This window comes from Barbus barbus, assembly GCF_936440315.1.
Source record: "Barbus barbus genome assembly, chromosome: 15".
Lineage (NCBI taxonomy): Eukaryota > Metazoa > Chordata > Actinopteri > Cypriniformes > Cyprinidae > Barbus > Barbus barbus.
This window is the reverse complement of record NC_136743.1, coordinates 28,097,084-28,115,760: the sequence shown is the minus strand read 5'-3', so window position 1 is coordinate 28,115,760 and position 18,677 is coordinate 28,097,084. Positions and strand designations below refer to the sequence as shown.

At 38.2% G+C, this 18,677-nt stretch overlaps 1 protein-coding gene across 1 annotated transcript in view; it reads right to left on the bottom strand.

Moving 5' to 3' along the window:
• Positions 1 to 2,334: 2,334 nt before the first annotated feature.
• Positions 2,335 to 18,677, bottom strand: part of LOC306880840 (low-density lipoprotein receptor-related protein 8-like) — a gene marked incomplete at both ends in the record, with an annotated part of 87,332 nt that continues 70,989 nt past the window's right edge. Inside the window, 11 exons of the mRNA XM_079434622.1 lie at positions 2,335 to 2,666; positions 4,504 to 4,572; positions 5,679 to 5,927; positions 6,090 to 6,242; positions 6,570 to 6,711; positions 11,683 to 11,822; positions 11,980 to 12,098; positions 12,827 to 13,054; positions 16,272 to 16,443; positions 17,549 to 17,674; positions 17,938 to 18,057. Coding sequence (XP_079290748.1) covers positions 2,335 to 2,666; positions 4,504 to 4,572; positions 5,679 to 5,927; positions 6,090 to 6,242; positions 6,570 to 6,711; positions 11,683 to 11,822; positions 11,980 to 12,098; positions 12,827 to 13,054; positions 16,272 to 16,443; positions 17,549 to 17,674; positions 17,938 to 18,057 — 1,850 coding nt within the window. The remainder of the gene's footprint in view (positions 2,667 to 4,503; positions 4,573 to 5,678; positions 5,928 to 6,089; positions 6,243 to 6,569; positions 6,712 to 11,682; positions 11,823 to 11,979; positions 12,099 to 12,826; positions 13,055 to 16,271; positions 16,444 to 17,548; positions 17,675 to 17,937; positions 18,058 to 18,677) is intronic.

Sequence of the window (18,677 nt, the reverse complement as noted above, 5' to 3'; positions counted from 1 at the left end):
AATGTAAAAACATTTTGCCCTAGTAATTCTCACTCTCATGATGATGATCTTATTTTCTTACTATGGAAGCAATGTACAACAAACAACTATTTATATATGTATATCCTGTATGTATATCTTTAACTGTATTTTTGATCAAATAAATACAGGCTTGGTGAATACAACTTTTGAACAGTAGTGTGCATACAGTACATATTTCTTTGTAATGTAAATATATGATTTCTTTCTTTTCATTTTGGGGTGAAATGTGACTTTGGCATATTTGGTGACCTGGACGACAATACCAGTACTAGCCCTCTAAAAAATCTCTCTGACCAAAGCCAGTCTTTATGCATCACATCTTAGGTCGAACTACGCAAGTTGCATTTTATGTTTTCTCCACAGTGAATGCATTGTTACACATTATTTCCCATTCCAATGATCATAACTAACTAAAACCCTTCCACGCTCACACTCTCTATACCATCTCCCTGAGACAAAACCAAACGTCCCCACAGCACATGACAGAGGAATGCAGAGGTACCCCGTGTTAAAAACAACCGCACAAATAAATGTCCAGCATTTGGAATGTATGGCCTTTCAGAGCATCTTTAAAGGTCGGTTCGTCTATTACAGTGAGGCATGAGCTCTAAATCTGCTGAGCAGGCTGTCTGCACATATGCCAGTCCCAGACACTTTTTTTCCCAACGTTAACGTGATTCTAATGCGTTTAGACGTTAACCTAGTGCTTATGTAACCTTTAGCTCAGCGCCTGTAGCTATGCTAGACCCTTGGGGCGACTATCAGCTTATGTTCTCCCCGTTTCTCCGCTCCGGAGATAAACAACAACATGAAAGTGAATGTACTGTAAGTGGGCGGCACGGCAAACCCATTCAGCATGCGACAACTCCAATAACAGAAACAGACGTGTGAAACTGTGACATTTCATAAATTACCAGTGGTTCACGCCTAGCGAAGCGCAGCTCGGTGTGAACCACCCTGCTGTGTAATGCATTCGCGCTGACCCTCGTAACATCTATTCCGACTCGGAGAGATTACGCTAGGGTTTGCTCCACTAACTAGGGTACTCTGGCAATTTCAGTGTCTTGCGAAGTCGTAGCTGCAGTGCAGTGGAGCCCCACAGAGACGTGTCCGCAGCCTCACCAGACAGTCGTGTGAATTCAAGGACAATGGCTTTTCATTTGCATGCGAGTGATGAATATACAATGTCTCTCTATGGAATAAACACCTATAAAAAGTGGATAATACTGCTGAAACGGACAAAACATATCAAGTTTGGAAATAGTTTTGTATTGATATCTTTCTTTGTTGGGTGCGTTCTACACGAAAAACCTAAAATGTAAACATCATTTCTGAATGAAATTTGAACATTTAATGAGGAAAAAAGGTGGGACTTGATTTTATGCATTGGGAATTGAATGGATCATGAAGAGCGGTCTCCATATTAAAGTCGTTAGTGAAGTTCAATCAAGTTTTCTAAGTCAAATATGTTTTTCTTTGGAATCATATGCACAGATGAAACACGCGTACAGTGTGACCAAACATAGGAAAGAGAACAAGTCCATTTTGATTTCATGTTAACTCCTCTCGTGCTATTATGTCTGTAGCGAGGCGATAGGTCAAAGATTATTTAAATAAAACAGTTATACTGTATAATATGATACAGGTAAATTATTTTAGGAATGTGGCTCACTATTTATGCATTTTATCATTATTAAACAATTCTAAAAAAAGTCATGACACCAAGCAGTTAAAATTGCTTGTTTGCCCTTGAGCCATCAAAGATCTACATTCGGAAGTATTATTTCTGTAATTGCGTACAATTTGTTGTTAAGCCTATAAAATGGTACTTTATAATGTAATACAATGTAAATTGTAATCAAAATAATTGGTTAATTTTGGAAACATACCTGATGACTAAATGAAACACTGCCATGTTAGTAATAAGGATCAAAAACTCTTTCTCTCTGCAGCTTTAGCTAAAGTGCTGGACATTTCTAGTCTAATAGACTAGTTTCAATATTTATGTAATAAATTCAACGCCAGTTACAGTGTTAGATTATAAGATAAATATAAATAATGCAAGTTTGAAAAGATTTGCCCTGGTGGTTCCAACCAGCAATACAATGACGCTTAAAATGGACCAAATGAATATGGGTCTGAAATGTCTAAACCTTTTGTTTAGTAATTAACCCAGCGTTTGCACTCCAGCGTACTTCAAAACCTGGGCATGTTAAGAATGATTCTGCTTGCTAAATGCCATTCAGTTCCTGCATAGCTTGGCAGCCACGTGTCAGTCCTGCTCCCACAGTATTTCTAGAGTCGTCCTCCCTTTCACTTAGTACTAGAGATGGTGGGCTGCTCTGTGTACCAGTGTGTGGCAGGGTCTGGTAAACCGGTCCCCAGAGGCAGAGCGATGAATGGCGGGCAGGTCCCCGTACCGACTGGCGTCATGCCAACCACGGGCCCGGGGTAAGGGTGGTGATGGCCAGCGAGCCCGTCAGTCCGACCGATGTGAATCTCGTCCTCCTCTGACTCTCCTGTGGTTTTGCGGTAGACGGGGTTGTCAAAGTTCATGCTTTTGGTGCTGTTCCTCCTCCAGTTGCGGTAAATGAGGTAAACGCCGGCACACACCACTCCGAAGACCACTGTGGCAACAATAGGAACTGCATGTGTTTAACATACAGCCGTGAGGGGACATGTTAACACACGCTTGACTGGCGGTGGAATGACTGACAAGACAGCCAGTGTGACAAACAAAAACAGACCGACAGATAGACCGACAACTCTTCCGTGGAACAAAAAATTTGAAGTTTAGTGTAATGTTCATGCTGGGGTGGGTGATTGGAGTGTGGTTAGCAGAACCTGAACACTGGATGAGAAGCGTTATTATAGGCTAATGCATTATAATTGTACCAAATCCTTGTCTGTAAGATTGTACGTTTTACGTCCTATTTAATTTTAGAAACCCTAATAATAGTATTAGTTAGATGCCAAGTATTTTATGAATTTTTTAGGCTATGACTCTGGATAATTGATTTTTGAGTTCACTGGTCTCCTACGAGTCTGAAAACAAACCAACAACAAAATAATTTTAGGTTCTGACAAAATGCTTTATTTAATGTTATGAGTCTATTTATAAATGTCGAAAATGTTATAAATTACTCTATAAAAATATATATTAAAGGAATTTATTATGTAAAACATCATAAAAAAAAAAAAAGATTCAGACAAGAGCAAGAGCAAGCAGTAATGGTCAGAAATTCAGCAGGAGTGGGATTAAGAAAACAATTCTGCGCAGGGCTTTATACAAAAACGCACACAATGAATGGCAACCATAGAAAGCAAAAGCCAAATCCTAAACATTTTGGGGGAATTAGAGATTTTTTTCCAAAAAGATGACATGTCCAGGGAAAAGAGGACGTGTGGTCACCCTACTTTCGTTATTATTTAATATTAGCAACACAGAAATGTAGCCTAGCCTGCTATGTAGACTGTTTGTGAAGCCGTCTCAAATATGAAGCTTAGAAACGCTGCTCTCTCTGCAAAAGCAGCTTTAAATATTCCGATGTGATTAGGTTTAATAGACATAGCAGAATCATCATCATTTAGGAATAAAATCACGTGTTTGAATCGAGATCACGATCTTGATTAATCGTGCATACATATCAGCCTATAGCCTATGAATTTTCATATTTGTAAACTTCCATATTTGTACCAGACCTCAAAAGTAACCTAGGCCCAGGCTCAGGTGGCCCCTCGCTTCCGCGACCCATGCTCAAAACTATAACATAGCTTCAGAAGATTTGAAGTTTAGTGCATGAGTCAGATGAGACAGATCACTTTTATGGTGCGTTTTTGTTATGTTTAGGCTCCTGTAGACTTCAGGTGCGGAAAAGAGCAGCATAAACATTCTACACAACATCTCCTTTTATGTTCCACAGAAGTCAGTCAAATCATACTGATTTGAAACAACACGGGGTGAGTAAATATCAGAATTGCTATTGGTGAACTGCTCCTTTAAATTGGCTAGAAAAAGAGAACATGAGAATAGCAGATGAAAACTTAAACAGAGCAAAGAGGGTTGATAGGGAATGAAGAATAAGGAAGAAGGGCAAAAACTCCATACAAACTGAAACATTTCATATCAATCAGAGAACATTATTTTATGGCTCTCAGAAATCTTTGAATGCTGATAAAAACCTAACCTACTAAAAATCAAATAAATCAAAACATCTGCTCTCTCTGCAATGCAGCAGGCTTTATTTTTGTCCGTTTTGTTGTAATATTACCAAGGGAATTTCTTTCTTGGTTCACGAACACAAAGTAGAATGAATCTAAATTCATGCAGACAGCACACACACACACTTACAGCTGAGACTGCTGCCCCAGGCTCTCTCACCTTGAAGTTAGAGCATCGATGAGCAACACTGGTGCCAAAATGTGCTCAAAATAGCACAGAGCAGGACCCTAGCAGCCCCAGAGAGCAGAAGATGTACATACCTATGGGAATTACAACTCCAAGCACTGCCACTGTCAGATTACGGCCAAGGAGAAACAACTCATTGCCAGCTGGAGGAAAATGAAAGACACCTTCAGATACACAGTCACATTTGTTTAACATGTCAAGTCAAATATGTTGATGTAGCTGACTGACCCTTCACTAAGCCTATCAAAATAGACTGACCAGTTACAGCTAGGTGACTATTACTAGAGTTATGGCAAGTTTACAGGCTTTCTCAGTATGACCAAATGGATGAAAAGTTTGAAGGGAGGAGTAAAAGATCATTACAGTATAGGAAAACGGTAGAAACTTTACAGAAGTTTAAATCAACATTTTAAAATCCTGGAGAACTTTTGAAGCAACGCCACATGAATCACCTATATGAGTTGTTTATGGGTTTTATCTTTATCTTAATGCATTTCTGATAGACAGCATTGCTGCCATCACAAATTGTTATCATATCACTTATCGTTAGATTTTAAATTTTTAATTGTGCAGCTCATTTGCCCTGGTTTTACATTTGTATCACCTCTGCTAGCATATGTTAATTTCAGTTTAATTGAGATACGGTTATAATTGTACTAATATTTTGAGTTAGTTTTTAAAAACTAACTTTTTTTTTTGGCAAAATACAAATGTTGCTATTATTGGGTGGCTGGTGCACTTACAAATCATGCGAGTATATGACACATGGTATGATTTCTGCTGGTAATCCCACATACAGTATATTCAAATCACTTCTGGTGGCCTGGCAACCTCTCCCGGTGCTCCTAATCTGGGCCATTTGCATGCGTATTATAGGCTATACTCTCAAAATATTATAACTTTAATTGCTACGACTTAATACTCACAATTTTGACTTTATAATCAAATTATTTTGACTTTATTCTCGTAATTTTGACTTTATTCTCAAAATATTTCGAACTCTATACTTGTATTGCTATGACATGATGAGAAATGCCAGCTATTAGTAGTTTTGCACTCAAAGCATTTCACTCCAACCCACATAAAAAGTACTTCCATGTAATGAGCATATTTTGCCAAAAACCATTCATGGATGAGTCCTCTGAAACACTCTGTAAGCTCGTCAGACCTACCAACAGTAACCAGGATGGCTTAAAATGGCTTAATTAAGGTTCCTCCTGTGCATTAAAGCACACAGACCCACACTTACAGTGATGAGACAGGTTGCTCAGGCTGTCTGGTGTGGTGCTGGACACTTGTGTAGGACTGTGCTCTGCTGTAGTATTAGAGGAGATGGTCGGTTCCTCTGGGCTGGAGGTGAGGAGTGATGAGAGAGTGGTTTCAGCCATACTGTCGGACTGAGATGTCACTGCTGCAGGGGACTCTGGTGCCCGGCCAGCCCCTGTCTCATTGGTGATGTTGATGGGGACAGTGGGTGTGACGACAGTCTCATTTTGCACTGGTGGTATAATGACGGGTAAGAGGTTAGTTATAGGAACAAAAAAAATTATTTTCCAACATTCTTTACCAACATTCTTCAAATATCTTCTTTGATGTTCGAAACAAAATTAGTTACAGGACTGGTCAGGACACGGTGTTAGGCACAATGTAATGAGCTTACCGGGTACACATTGGCGTGTGTCAGGGCTGAGCTCCTCACCGTCAGGGCAAGCGCAGGTGTATTTGGGTGAGTGTTCACTGATCTGAGGAGCTCGCAGACATAGGAAGTTACAGCCTCCGTTAGTCACGCCGCTCAGGTTACAGCTGTCAGGAGCTACACACACACACACACACACACACACACACACAATGATTAATCATCCATCAGTGGAGATGTGTTCTCATTCTGTGAGCTACATGGGTCAAACACACTTCATCTTCAGTCTGTGGATTGTGGAACTATGATTAATATTTAACAGTAAGCTGTTGAATCGTATTGTCTTTTTAAAACAGAAATGGCAAACGTGATGGTTTACAAAAGGAACAAATCCGTTAGTGGATTTCATAAGGTGGATTAAAAACTTTTTGTTGTACGCCATTAGTCAAAATGTCAAAAAAGGACTTGAAATAAAGAGAAATAGCAGAGTTGAAGTCCACACACCCGCAGGCTGGCTCAGCTCGTGGAAAACCACTATATCATGAGGGTCATTGAGGTGCTCGGCAAGACTGGTCACATCCTGTCCTGTGAGTCTGTTTGCACTGTAGACGGTCTCCTTCTCACGGTCCGTCCAGTACACGCGATCCTAAAAGATACACAACAGTCAACACAAGAGTTTCACATGTCCTTAAGAAAGGAAAACTGCTAGGCTGTTGCTAGGGTTTCCTGGCTGGTTTCGATGGTGTTGCTAAGGTGTTCTGGGTTGTTTTAGGCCATTTCTAGGTGGTACTGTAGCTAGGGTGTTCTAGGTGGTACTGTAGCTAGGGTGTCTTATGTGGTTTCTATGGTGTTGCTAAGGTGTTCTGGGTTGTTTTAGGACATTTTTAGGTGGTACTGTAGCTAGGGTGTCATAGGTGGTTTCTATGGTGTTGCTAAGGTGTTCTGGGTTGTTTTAGGACATTTCTAGGTGGTACTGTAGCTAGGGTGTCTTAGGTGGTTTCTATGGTGTTGCTAAGGTGTTCTGGGTTGTTTTAGGACATTTTTAGGTGGTACTGTAGCTAGGGTGTTCTAGGTGGTACTGTAGCTAGGGTGTCATAGGTGGTTTCTTTCGTGTTGCTAAGGTGTTCTGGGTTGTTTTAGGACATTTCTAGGTGGTACTGTAGCTAGGGTGTCTTAGGTGGTTTCTATGGTGTTGCTAAGGTGTTCTGGGTTGTTTTAGGACATTTCTAGGTGGTACTGTAGCTAGGGTGTCTTAGGTGGTTTCTATGGTGTTGCTAAGGTGTTCTGGGTTGTTTTAGGACATTTATAGGTGGTACTATAGCTAGGTGTGTCTTAGTTGGTTTCTATGGTTTTGCTAAGGTGTTCTGGGCGATTTTAGGGCATTTCTAGGTGGTGCTGCAGCTAAGCTGTTCTAGGTGGTCGCTAGGGAGTCTTAGGTGGTTTATATAGCAATGCTAAGGTGTTCTGGGCAGTTTTAGGGCATTTCTGGGTGGTATTGTAGCTAGGGTGTTCTTGGTGGTTGCTAGGGTGTTGTTAGAGTGTTCTAAGTGGTTTTAGGGTATTTCCAAGTTAACTAGCTAGGGTGTTGTAGATGGTTGCTAGGGTGTATTAGGTAGTTTCTATGGTGTTATGGGTGATTTTAAGGGCATTGATAGCTAGGGTGTTGTGGAGGGTTGCTAGAGGATTGCTAAATGGATTCTATACTGTTATTGGAAGGTTTAGAGTTTTGCTGGGTGATTGCTAGGGTGTCCTGGCATGTTCTAGGTCAGGGGTCCTGGACATAGGTCCTGGAGAGCCATAGTCCTGCAGAGTTTTGCTCCAACTTTGATTAAAACTCAACTGTCTGTAATAATAATAATAATAATTTGTTACATTTATATAGCGCTTTTCTGGGTACTCAAAGCGCTTTACATAGAAGGGGGAATCTCCTCAACCACCACCAATGTGCAGCATCCACCTGGATGATGCGATGGCAGCCATATTGAACGCCCACCACACACCAGCTTATTGGTGGAGAGGAGTGATGAAGCCAATCAGTATATGGGGATGATTAGGAGGCCATGATGGTCAGAGGCCAATGGAGAAATTTGGCCAGGATGCCGGGGTTACACCCCTACTCTTTTTCGAAGGACATCCTGGGATTTTTAATGACCACAGAGAGTCAGGACCTCGGTTTAACGTCTTATCTGAAGGACGGTGCTTTCTAGTAACCCTTAAACCTTGAGTGGGTGTGTTTGATTAGGGTTGGAACTGAGCTCTGCAGGACTGTGGCTCTCCAGGACCAAGCAGTGAGCAAGCAGCACAGTGAAATGTTCAGTGGTCCATGTAGTTGCTAGGGCATTGCTAGGTTTTTGCTAACACATCCTAGGTGGTTTATACGTTTTTGCTAAGGTATTCTAGGTGGTTTTATGGAATTTTTTAGGGAGGGATAATCTGATTGCTTAAAGAGCACCTATTATAACAAGCCCCACCCATGACTGATGACTGCCCTATTAGCATAGATCCCACCCTGAGTTGATTCTCAAAGATGGACCAATACCAACTGTTCATTATCCAACTTGTGAATCCAACTTTGTTTAGGACCCACAAGTACCTCACTTTATTTTGTTAAATGTTTACAAATAACCTTTCTTAATGTGCTTGTAAACACGTTGTATCTTACTGCATTCACAGAGAGAAGAAATATGTTATTTTTTATTTTACCCCAAAAACACTTACCGTATAATTCATAAACGCACCTTTATTGCCTCTAACAAATAAATAACGACATGGCTCTGGTCTCTGTGAATACAATCAGAGACAATGGTAGTTTTAGCCACATTAGCCATTTTGCATGCTAACAAACTCATTTGCATTTAAAGAGACACACACAAACAGCGTGTTTTTGCTCCTACCCAAAAATGGTAATTTTGGGCATAGTGTAATAAATGATCTGTGGGGTATTTTGAGCTGAAACTTCACATAGACATTCTTAGGACACCTGAGACTTAAATTACATCTTGTAAAATGGGCATATTATGTCCCCTTTAAAAAGTTCTCCTCTCTTCAGAACACATGACTTGAAATATACTATAGCACAGCAGTGGAGGACATGTTTAACATGATAAAACTTGATATTTCAGTTTCAAAATATAGTGATGTAACACTATACACACATACAGTCAGCAAACACTTTTGAAAATAGCAAACATCACTCAGAAAATGAAGAGGTACAAAGCATCTCTTCATCAATCTGCTTGCATCATAGATATTGAAGTTTGCTTGAAACAATGAAAATCAATTCAATAAGGAGCATCCTGGGTAAAACAACTGCGTATCGCCTAGTCTCTCACAAGCAATTAAGCTGCCAAGAAAAAGTTCCACATTAAAAAGTCCCACATTGTTTTCTGCAGAAGCTCTGTTACCAGGGTGAAATCCACAGCAGGATTCTCTGTCCAGCAAGACCTTTAATTCTGCGGCTAATGTGTAGGTGTGTAAGACTACAGCCCTTCAGCCCTGCTCTGCTGTGAGAGGATGTCAATCTTAGATTAGTGTGCTCACCACTACTTAAGCCATGCTTGTGTGAAAATACTATAATCTTCTTTCTTCCCATCATAACTCTGCCCAGGACCCATCCCTGCGTTGATGGACATCTTTGCTAATCTCATGTAATATGATTGACAATATTTGGACATTTTCAGATGATTTATGAGATGATTAATCAGTGAGTCTTGCATCAGTTCCAAAATTTTTAAGTGACTAAATACACTACTATTCAAAAACTTTGAAAGAAATTTATACTTTTATTACACAAGGATGCATAAAATCGACTAAAAGTGATGGTAAAAACAATTAAGCTATATTTCAAAGAAATGCTGTTCTTTTGACCTTTCTATTCAACATTGAATCTTGAAGAAAATTTATTACAGTTTAGACAAAAAATATTAATCATCACAACTTTTTTTTAATATTGACAAAAATAAGAAATGTTTCTTGAGCAGCAAATCAGCATATTAGAATGCACTGAAGACTGGAGTAATGATGCTGAAAATTCAGCTCTGCATCACAGGGATATTGTAATTATCACAAATCCGGTTCGTGGACTTCCATCCAATTGCCACCAGAGGTTGCTCTTCCATTATATTGACTCTCTCACTACACAGACTTTCACATGTCGTCCCGGACTACATTTCCCATCATCCATTGCATTGATTACACACACAGCTGCAACCAATCAAACACACCTTATAAGCCATGGACTTCCTCTGTCAAATCGTCAAGTATTGTTTAGTATTTATCATTGTGCCAGTGATAGCTACTTTACGGAGCCATTCCAAGTTTCCTGAGTCTAGTTTAGCCTTGTTCATAGTCTGTTTTCCCGTGTCTTGATCCTTGCCTGTTATCTAAATTTGTCTGATCTCTGCCTGCCCTAAAGTTTATAGCCAGTCTTGGATTTAACTTTTGCCTAGCTGTTTCGGACTGTGTTTGCTCCTTGCCTGGACTATTTCCTGTTTGTGTATTCCCCGTTTGCCTCACCCTCAGGATTATGTTCGCCGTCGACTGACTCGTGCCTAGCCTTGGATTACTCTTTCGTCTTGCCTGTACTAAAACCTGTTGTTGTTGTCAACCCAAGCCTGTTTTATGGCCACACCTCTGAATAAAGCTTTGCAAATTGATCCGCACGTTTCCTCTGTTCACTTCGTAACAGTAATAATATTTCACAATATTACTGTTTTACTTGACTTAGGGAGCATAAGAGACTTTAAAAAAAAATAAAAATTGTACTGACCCGAACTTTTGAATGGTAGTGTAAATCAGTACAAACCATTAAAAAGCTCAACCACCAGTAAATATTGTATAAATCTTTCCTTGAATTGCGTTATATAAATATCTGCATTATATTTGCTTTCCTGATATTGCCATTGCCTATTGAAAAATCTATATTTTTTAAAGAATTCTAGTTGTTTTATGGTAAAACATTTGGTTCTGGTCGGCGCCGACACCCTCATGGGCAACGTGCCGATATATAGCGTCACTGCACTGTAGTTGTCTCGAGTTCAAATCCCAGCTCAAGGACCTTTTCCGATCCTGCCCCCCTCTCTCTCTCCCGCTTTGCTTCTTGTCAGATCTAAACTGTTCTATCATAATAAAAGGATTTAAAAAAAAAAAAAAATTGGTTGTGAGCATTACTAAAAATGTAATCTGATCTCGATATGCTTGATTTAGTACTTGACTTATAGCTGTAAGCCTGAAAGAAAAAACAGATCTGGACTACCTCACTGGCCAGAGTCCTGCAGCTCTGAAAATGCTGCTATATTATTAAATCACAAAGAGAACAGAAGAAAGGCTTTAGAGCTAACTCGGCTATAAGATACTGATCGTACACACACTCTTTTGCATACGCTTCAGTCGGCCCTGCCTGTGTGTGAGCGATAGGACCAGAGCTTCTCAGCAGTGTGAGTTATTATTAAGTGCTGGACTGCCTTGGACAGCAGTTAAATTCACAGTAATGCACTGATAAATACACACAAACAGACTAGCTGGTGTTAACCACATGCATGCAAACATACACATTGAATTTATAAAGAATTAGAAGAAACTGAGACACACAGGTATAGTATTAAGGAGGCTCACTCACCTCGAACACAGCGAGGGCATACGGATGGCCGAGTCTCTCGCTGGAGGACAGGATGACCCTGCGATGGGCCCCGTTTAAATCCACGCTGCAGATCAGGTGCAGTTTTGAGTCCACCCAGTACAAGCGTTTACCAACCACATCTGCATTCAGAGACACAACGCTGCAGTCAAACAGTTCAGCCTTACTGATTCATAAAAAATGCATAAAGCTCAACCGTTTTAGACTTTTTACAAGCCCATCTCTACCTCTTTCAATAGAGCATAAATAACAGAAGGGAATGACCATAATAATTCCTACCGAGTGTGATTCCATTGGGCCACTCAATGTTCTTAGACACCAGCACCTGCCGATCTACACCGTTCATGCCAGCCTTCTCGATCCTGGCCCTGATGCCCCAATCAGACCAATACATGAACCTGTGAAAGCAAAGCATTATTACCAAAAAAAGTTTAAACACAAAACCTGGATATGGATTTTTTTTTTTAAATACATTAAAAATGTAATTCATACATGCATGACCTGAATACACCTCTTCCATAATTTCTAAAATGATAAAAACTAAAATTGATTTTGATATTTTTTATTTTTTATTGAAAATTTCAGGGTGGTACAACAAGAGAAAAGCTTCATTAAAACAATGTAATTCTTGTAAAGATTAGTATCTATCTATAATTTTAGTTAACAAAAACGACACTTAATGTCATGGGGTGTCATTCTCCAAAAACTTAATGATATTGTGAAATGTGAAATTTTAAAGTATGAAAAATGTGAAAATATGTTACCTTTCATTTGATGGATATACATCACATTTTTAGAGTCATTAAACTTTTCCTGAAAATGGTCTACATGTTTTTCAAAACTAAATGAAACTAACATGAATACAAATAGCATATTTCTAACTTTCTAAGATGCAGACCTAAATTACTTATTCAAATAGTTTTGTCCATAAACAAGAGAACCATTTTGTGGCATTCACTATTGTGAGCAGTAAGGGATTAATAGAATTCAATAACATTTCCTCTGTAATACTCCACAGCATCAGCTTCTCTTATCATCTCAGTGACCTTTAAATGCAGTCTGGCCTTTTGTGATTTTGTCATTTGGATGGCAGTGCTGGGATGGGATGTGTCTGATAGCTGCTCACCCTCTCTCTGGATCCACAGCGATGGCTCGTGGCTCGCTCAGATCAGTGCTGATCAGCACGCGTCTCCTGCTGCCATCCGCTGAAGCCACAGAGATGGTTCTGTCGCCCGAGTCGGTCCAGTAGAGGTTGTGCTGGACCCAGTCCAGTGCCAGACCCTCAGGGGAATGCAGATCCGAGTCGATCAGAGTAACGTGTCGAGACGGGTCGCTCGCCTCGTGGATGTAAGCGCTGCAGAGACATGCAGACAATTACAGGTTCTGCTACTAGATGCAGAGTCCAACAGTCAAATAACATGACTTCAGTTGTGTTTGTTTTATAGATATACAAAATGCATCCATTGACATTTATTTTTCAAAACCATTAACAGCCAGAAATACTGTCAATAAATTTCCATGACTGTACATGTTTTCAATGCAATATTTGCATCTTGAATGTCATTTCCATCAAGTATTTTTTATGATATCCCAAAATTCACATAAAAATACTACTGTTCAAAAATTTGTGGTCAGTAAAAATTTTAAAAATGTTTTTTAAACCTTCTCCGAAGATGCATTTATTTGATCAAATAAATAAAACCTTATTATAATTTCAAATAACTGTTTTCTATTTGAATATATTTAAAAATATAATTTATTCCTGTAATGCAAAGCTGAATTTTTAGCATCATTACTCCTATTTTGTTTCAAAACTCCCTAAAAGTGATCATGTGTTGCCATAAGCAAAAGATAAAAGCAAATGTAAAATGACTGTTTTATGCACTGTTAATGAATGGAAGTAATTGCATGTTTTTTATTCGTAAATTTGGAAATTTTATTTGCATCTTGGTGTTTCCATCCACCATTTTTTTGTGTTATCCCAAAATTCATAGAAAAATATATTTCAGTGGAAAGCCCACTAATATAGCATACTATATTTGGAATAGTTAATTATCGTATTGTTTCACATACTTTACATTTATAAAACATAAGGCCTATATAATGTGCAATATGCAATAAACCGCTGGTTAGTTGCCCATAAACATAATCCTTTTGTCTGAAGTATGCTTTCTATTTTTCTGTTTTATTAAAAATTATTTATGTTCTGATTTTTAACTAAAACACCTTTTCTAGCACCCAACTTCTCTTCACAGATCTTCACATGACCTGAAGTGTTCATGAGTGCCACAGGTGTCTAAATTAATGAATTTAGGGGGCGTCAACTCACCCCTCAGTCTTCTATTATCAGCTTCAATATCATCCCAAACTAGTTCAAGCTCACAGCGGAGCAGCTACGGCTAATGACTTTGGACTTTATCCTCACTTATAAGTCCAAAAGAGACAGAGAGAGGCAGGGAGAGAGAGGGCAGGGGCAGAGTACTGCCGTTTAATAAGATAGCACATCATTTTGGGCAGCCGCAGAGGTATCTATTATTAGGAAAGTGAATGTCCCCAATTAGCGAGATCACATGGAAAGTGCAATCAGGAGGAAAGGAAGATGGACCGTGGAATAATGAGTCAAGAGGTTCAAATTTATATGAATTTGTAACAGGGCAAATGGCAAGAGTCAAAACCTTTCCTGTTTTACATTACACAGTGCGTTAGACCTGCTGTCTACACAGGACACTTTGAAGTGAAAAAAGCATTGCAGGGTCGTTCAAAACAAAAACTTTTCCAACCAATCCAAAACATATTCAAAGGGTTCAAATGATTTCACTCTCAAAATTGGTGATATTATAAAAGTCTTACTATCATTAACTTTTTAATAACCCTTTTAACCCCATGGTATTTTGGTGTTTTTTTTTTATAATTTCTGCTGTCAGTATGCCATAAATCCTGTTTTAGATTTACAAAAGTGTTTTAAAAGCACACGCGGATTTAATTCACAAATAACAGACATTAATTGACAAATAATGGCAGCACTTTATCTAATATTCATGTTTCTCGTGTACATATAGTGATTACAATAACTGGGTAATAACTAGGTAAATAGCTAATCCTGAACCTACCCCTAAACCTTACCTTAACTTATGTAGTTACCTTATATTGCCAGGACTGTCTTAGGTAAGTACAAGTACACATACTGTAAAATAAAGTGCAACCAAAATATTAATATTTATTATATCAGTATTGTAAAAAAAAAATTACATATGGTACATCACAAAACAAATGCATAAACATATGCATAAATTCCATGTATTAACAGTGCATCATGCAATCATGTTACATTTGTTCAAATAGCTTTTGTCAGGTTTTTTTTTTTTTTTTTGGAGCATCACATGAACATTTTAGGGTGTTTTGCCCTGAGACCTAAGAGGTTTAACTTGTACATTACGTTGTGGGATCGGTAAGATTTTATACATTTTTTTAAGAAATTAATACTTTTATTCATTAATGATGCATTACATTGATTAAAAATGACAGGTAAGATATATATAATGTACAAAAGATTTCTACGTCAAATAAATGCTGTTCTTTTGAATTTTTCACTCATCAAAAATGCTTTAAAAAGTATCACAGTTTACACACACACATACACGTGTTTGTTTTTGTGAATTGTGGGGACATCCCATAGGAGTAATGGTTTTTATACTGTACAAACTGTATTTTCTATTGCCCTACACCAACCCTACACCTAAACCTACCCCTTACAGGAAACTTTGTGCATTTTTATTTTCTCAAAAAAAACTCATTTTGTATGATTTATAAGCGTTTTGAAAAATGGGGACATGTCCTCATAAATCACCTTCTCCTTGTACCGATAATACCTATGTCACACCCATGTCATTATACAAATCTGTGTCCTCATGTGTCCCCACACACACACACACACACACACACACACACACAAGCAAGCAAGCAACATTTGTAATCAGAAATGTTTCTTGAGAAGAAATCAGTATATTAGAAAGATTTCTGAAGGATCATGTGACACTGAAGACTGGAGAAATGATGCTGAAAATTCAGCTTTGCAACACAGGAATAAATTACTTTTTAAAATATATAACTGTTATTTTAAATTGTAATAATATTTCATAATAATCAAATAAATGCAGGCTTGGTGAGCATAAAAAAAAATATCTTACTGACCCCAAACTTATTCCCAAGGAACATAGGCATGGTCACTTATGAATGGCACTCCCACATAATCTTTGTTTCAGTATTATGGCAGTTAAAATGTTTCGTAAGTGCTGTTTTTCTGCCTCGCTGCATCTCATTTTAATTAATTTCACTAGAGAAAGTGTTTTCTGGAGAGTAACGGTCTGAGTGTGTGAGGGAGGGATATGTAAATAAATTAAGCCATATCTCCTGAGTTTAAAATAATTAACACATCACAAGCATGTGAAGCAGCATTTTGCTGTTAAATGAAGCCTGGCTCTCATAATAATTGCCACGGCTTGCTTTTAAGTGCTCAGCTAAACCGCTTCCATATTTACAGCATAATAACCCAAAGGTGAAGATAAGGTCACCTGTATATTTTGTGTTGAAAACGGTCACACCAGAACATGCGGTTGGCGGCGACGTCGATATCAATGGCCACTGCGTTCTTCTGAGTAGGAACCACCTGTGTGTAGTCCCTCTTCACCAGGTCAATGCGTCTGATCTCGTGCCTGTTCGTGAACATCAGGTAAGGGCTTTTTCCTAAAACAAGCACAAAGACAAGTGATCACAGAGAGTTCACAGATAACACCGTAGCTATATAAACTATATAAAATATTTCTTAAAATATCATTTATTACCAAAAAATAATACATTAATTAAAAAAAATTAAAGATTGTGAATCAGACTACACTAGTAGCTCCGTATGTTTGTTTTTGCGGGCAGCCCTTAGTTGGACATCCAGTCATGTCTTGCAACTCAACAAATATGTTTTCAAAATCATTAGGATACATAAAACTTAAGTAACATTTAATTATTTTTAAGGACAACTGAATAGAATTGCCATTATTTTGCAGTGCACTGTCTTTTTATCTCCTCACATTTAATTTAAAATTAAAACATTCACAATATACGCTGTAGACTGAGTGCACACTGCATATAAAGATCACTATAACAACCGCCCTCTGTGGGAAGGATTCACTTATCTTTATCCTTCTTAAACATTACATTTCTCCTGCTACATCTCTGTATGTCTGAGGGCCTCAGGGATCGTGTCATTGTGCTATTTTTCAGAGGTCTTCTACTTGAAGGCTGATGAGCCGTGGAGGGCACAGGAAGTTGCAGTCAGTCATGTGATAAGATCTAATTGGAATGTCTGCAGTAGCTGAATGAAACGTGCTGGAAAATATTAAAAAAAATGACTTCAAGAATGCATATCCTACAGTGTGATCTAATATAAGATGACCAGAAGCATGAATAACCAATTGGGTCTTTCATTCATTGAGAATGAAGAGTCAGGGTTTGACTGGTTAGCATGATTTCTCAATTCTTGGCCATTCAAAATATACATTTTTAAAATAAATAAATAATAATATTTTTTCAGATCCTTCAGAAATCATTCTAATTTGCTGCTCAAGAAACATTTACTTTTATCAGTGTTTAAAACAATTGTGCTGCTAAACATTTCTGTGTAAACTGGGATCAGGAAGCCATACTGGATACTATAACACTGTAGTTCTGGTCCGCTAGTTAAACAAGCACCTAACTAGCATAAATCAACCTCAAAATGACCTTTATTGTCAGGGTAATGAAGATAAAAGATCAGAAGCCATAACAAACATCTGTTTTTTGAATAGGAATGTCTTACCCTCAGCTTTGCAGGTCTTGCTTACGGGGTCCATCTCATAACCCGGGTGACATTCACACTTGAAATCCCCTTTCAGATTAATGCAGATCTGACTGCAGGCATCAGGGTTCTCACACTCATCGATATCTGTGGAGTAAACAGACACACGTGACTGCAGACAAGGAAAACACTGTCTTTTATGATCTGCTATTGATCAAGGGCACATCATGCACTTCAAATATAGTTCTTATTGTGAGATCTTTTGAGTTTGTCACATATAGAGATATATAAGTCATAGCAGAACACAGTGCCTGTAAGCTGAAGATGCATGCTCTTGCCCAATATGAAATTCAATTAAATCAGCTTTACTTTTACAGTCAAAATCATCTCATCATTGAACCAGGCCTGACCTCCACATGTCCTCTTGTCCAGAAGCTTATAGCCAGCAGGACACTGGCACTCGTATCCGATGGGACGATCCACACAGATGTGTGAGCAGCCTCCATTGTTAAGCAAACATTCATTTAAACCTTTAAAAGAGAGAAGATATGGATTAAGATGCAGATTTTGAAAGGTACAGTGTCCTCCAAAAGTTTGGAAATGCTGTAAGTGACGTTTTGGGCAATGGAAATAGCAATTTAATGCACAATTGATGTTGACAAAAACAGGTGTCCCTCGTATTAAGGCAAAACAGCTTAAGCCTTGTGAAAAAGAAATGCTTTTAGTTGTACTGAATATGCACTTGTAGTGTTCCAGAAATCTTAAAAGTTTATTTTTTTGAAAAACTGTGCTTGGAGATAATATTAATAATGAAATAAAAGGCCACTTAAACAAGTATACTTGCATGACTTTAACACACTTAAGTGCACTTTTAAAAGTACATTTTAAATGATTATGTTGTAACAATATTTTGTCATGCTTTAAAGTACACTTCTTTTTATGTGTTGACTAGCATAGTAAAGCATGTGTAAAGTATTTGATTTCAATTTTAACTAGTGACTTTTTCAATATTTCATTTGAAATGAATAGATTTTGAAAGTACTAAATTGTAACTTCATCATTATAAATGTGCATTAGAACTATATTTAATTACACAACATACAAGATTAAATAAAAATGACAAATATAGAGCCATCTCTCTCTCTCTCTC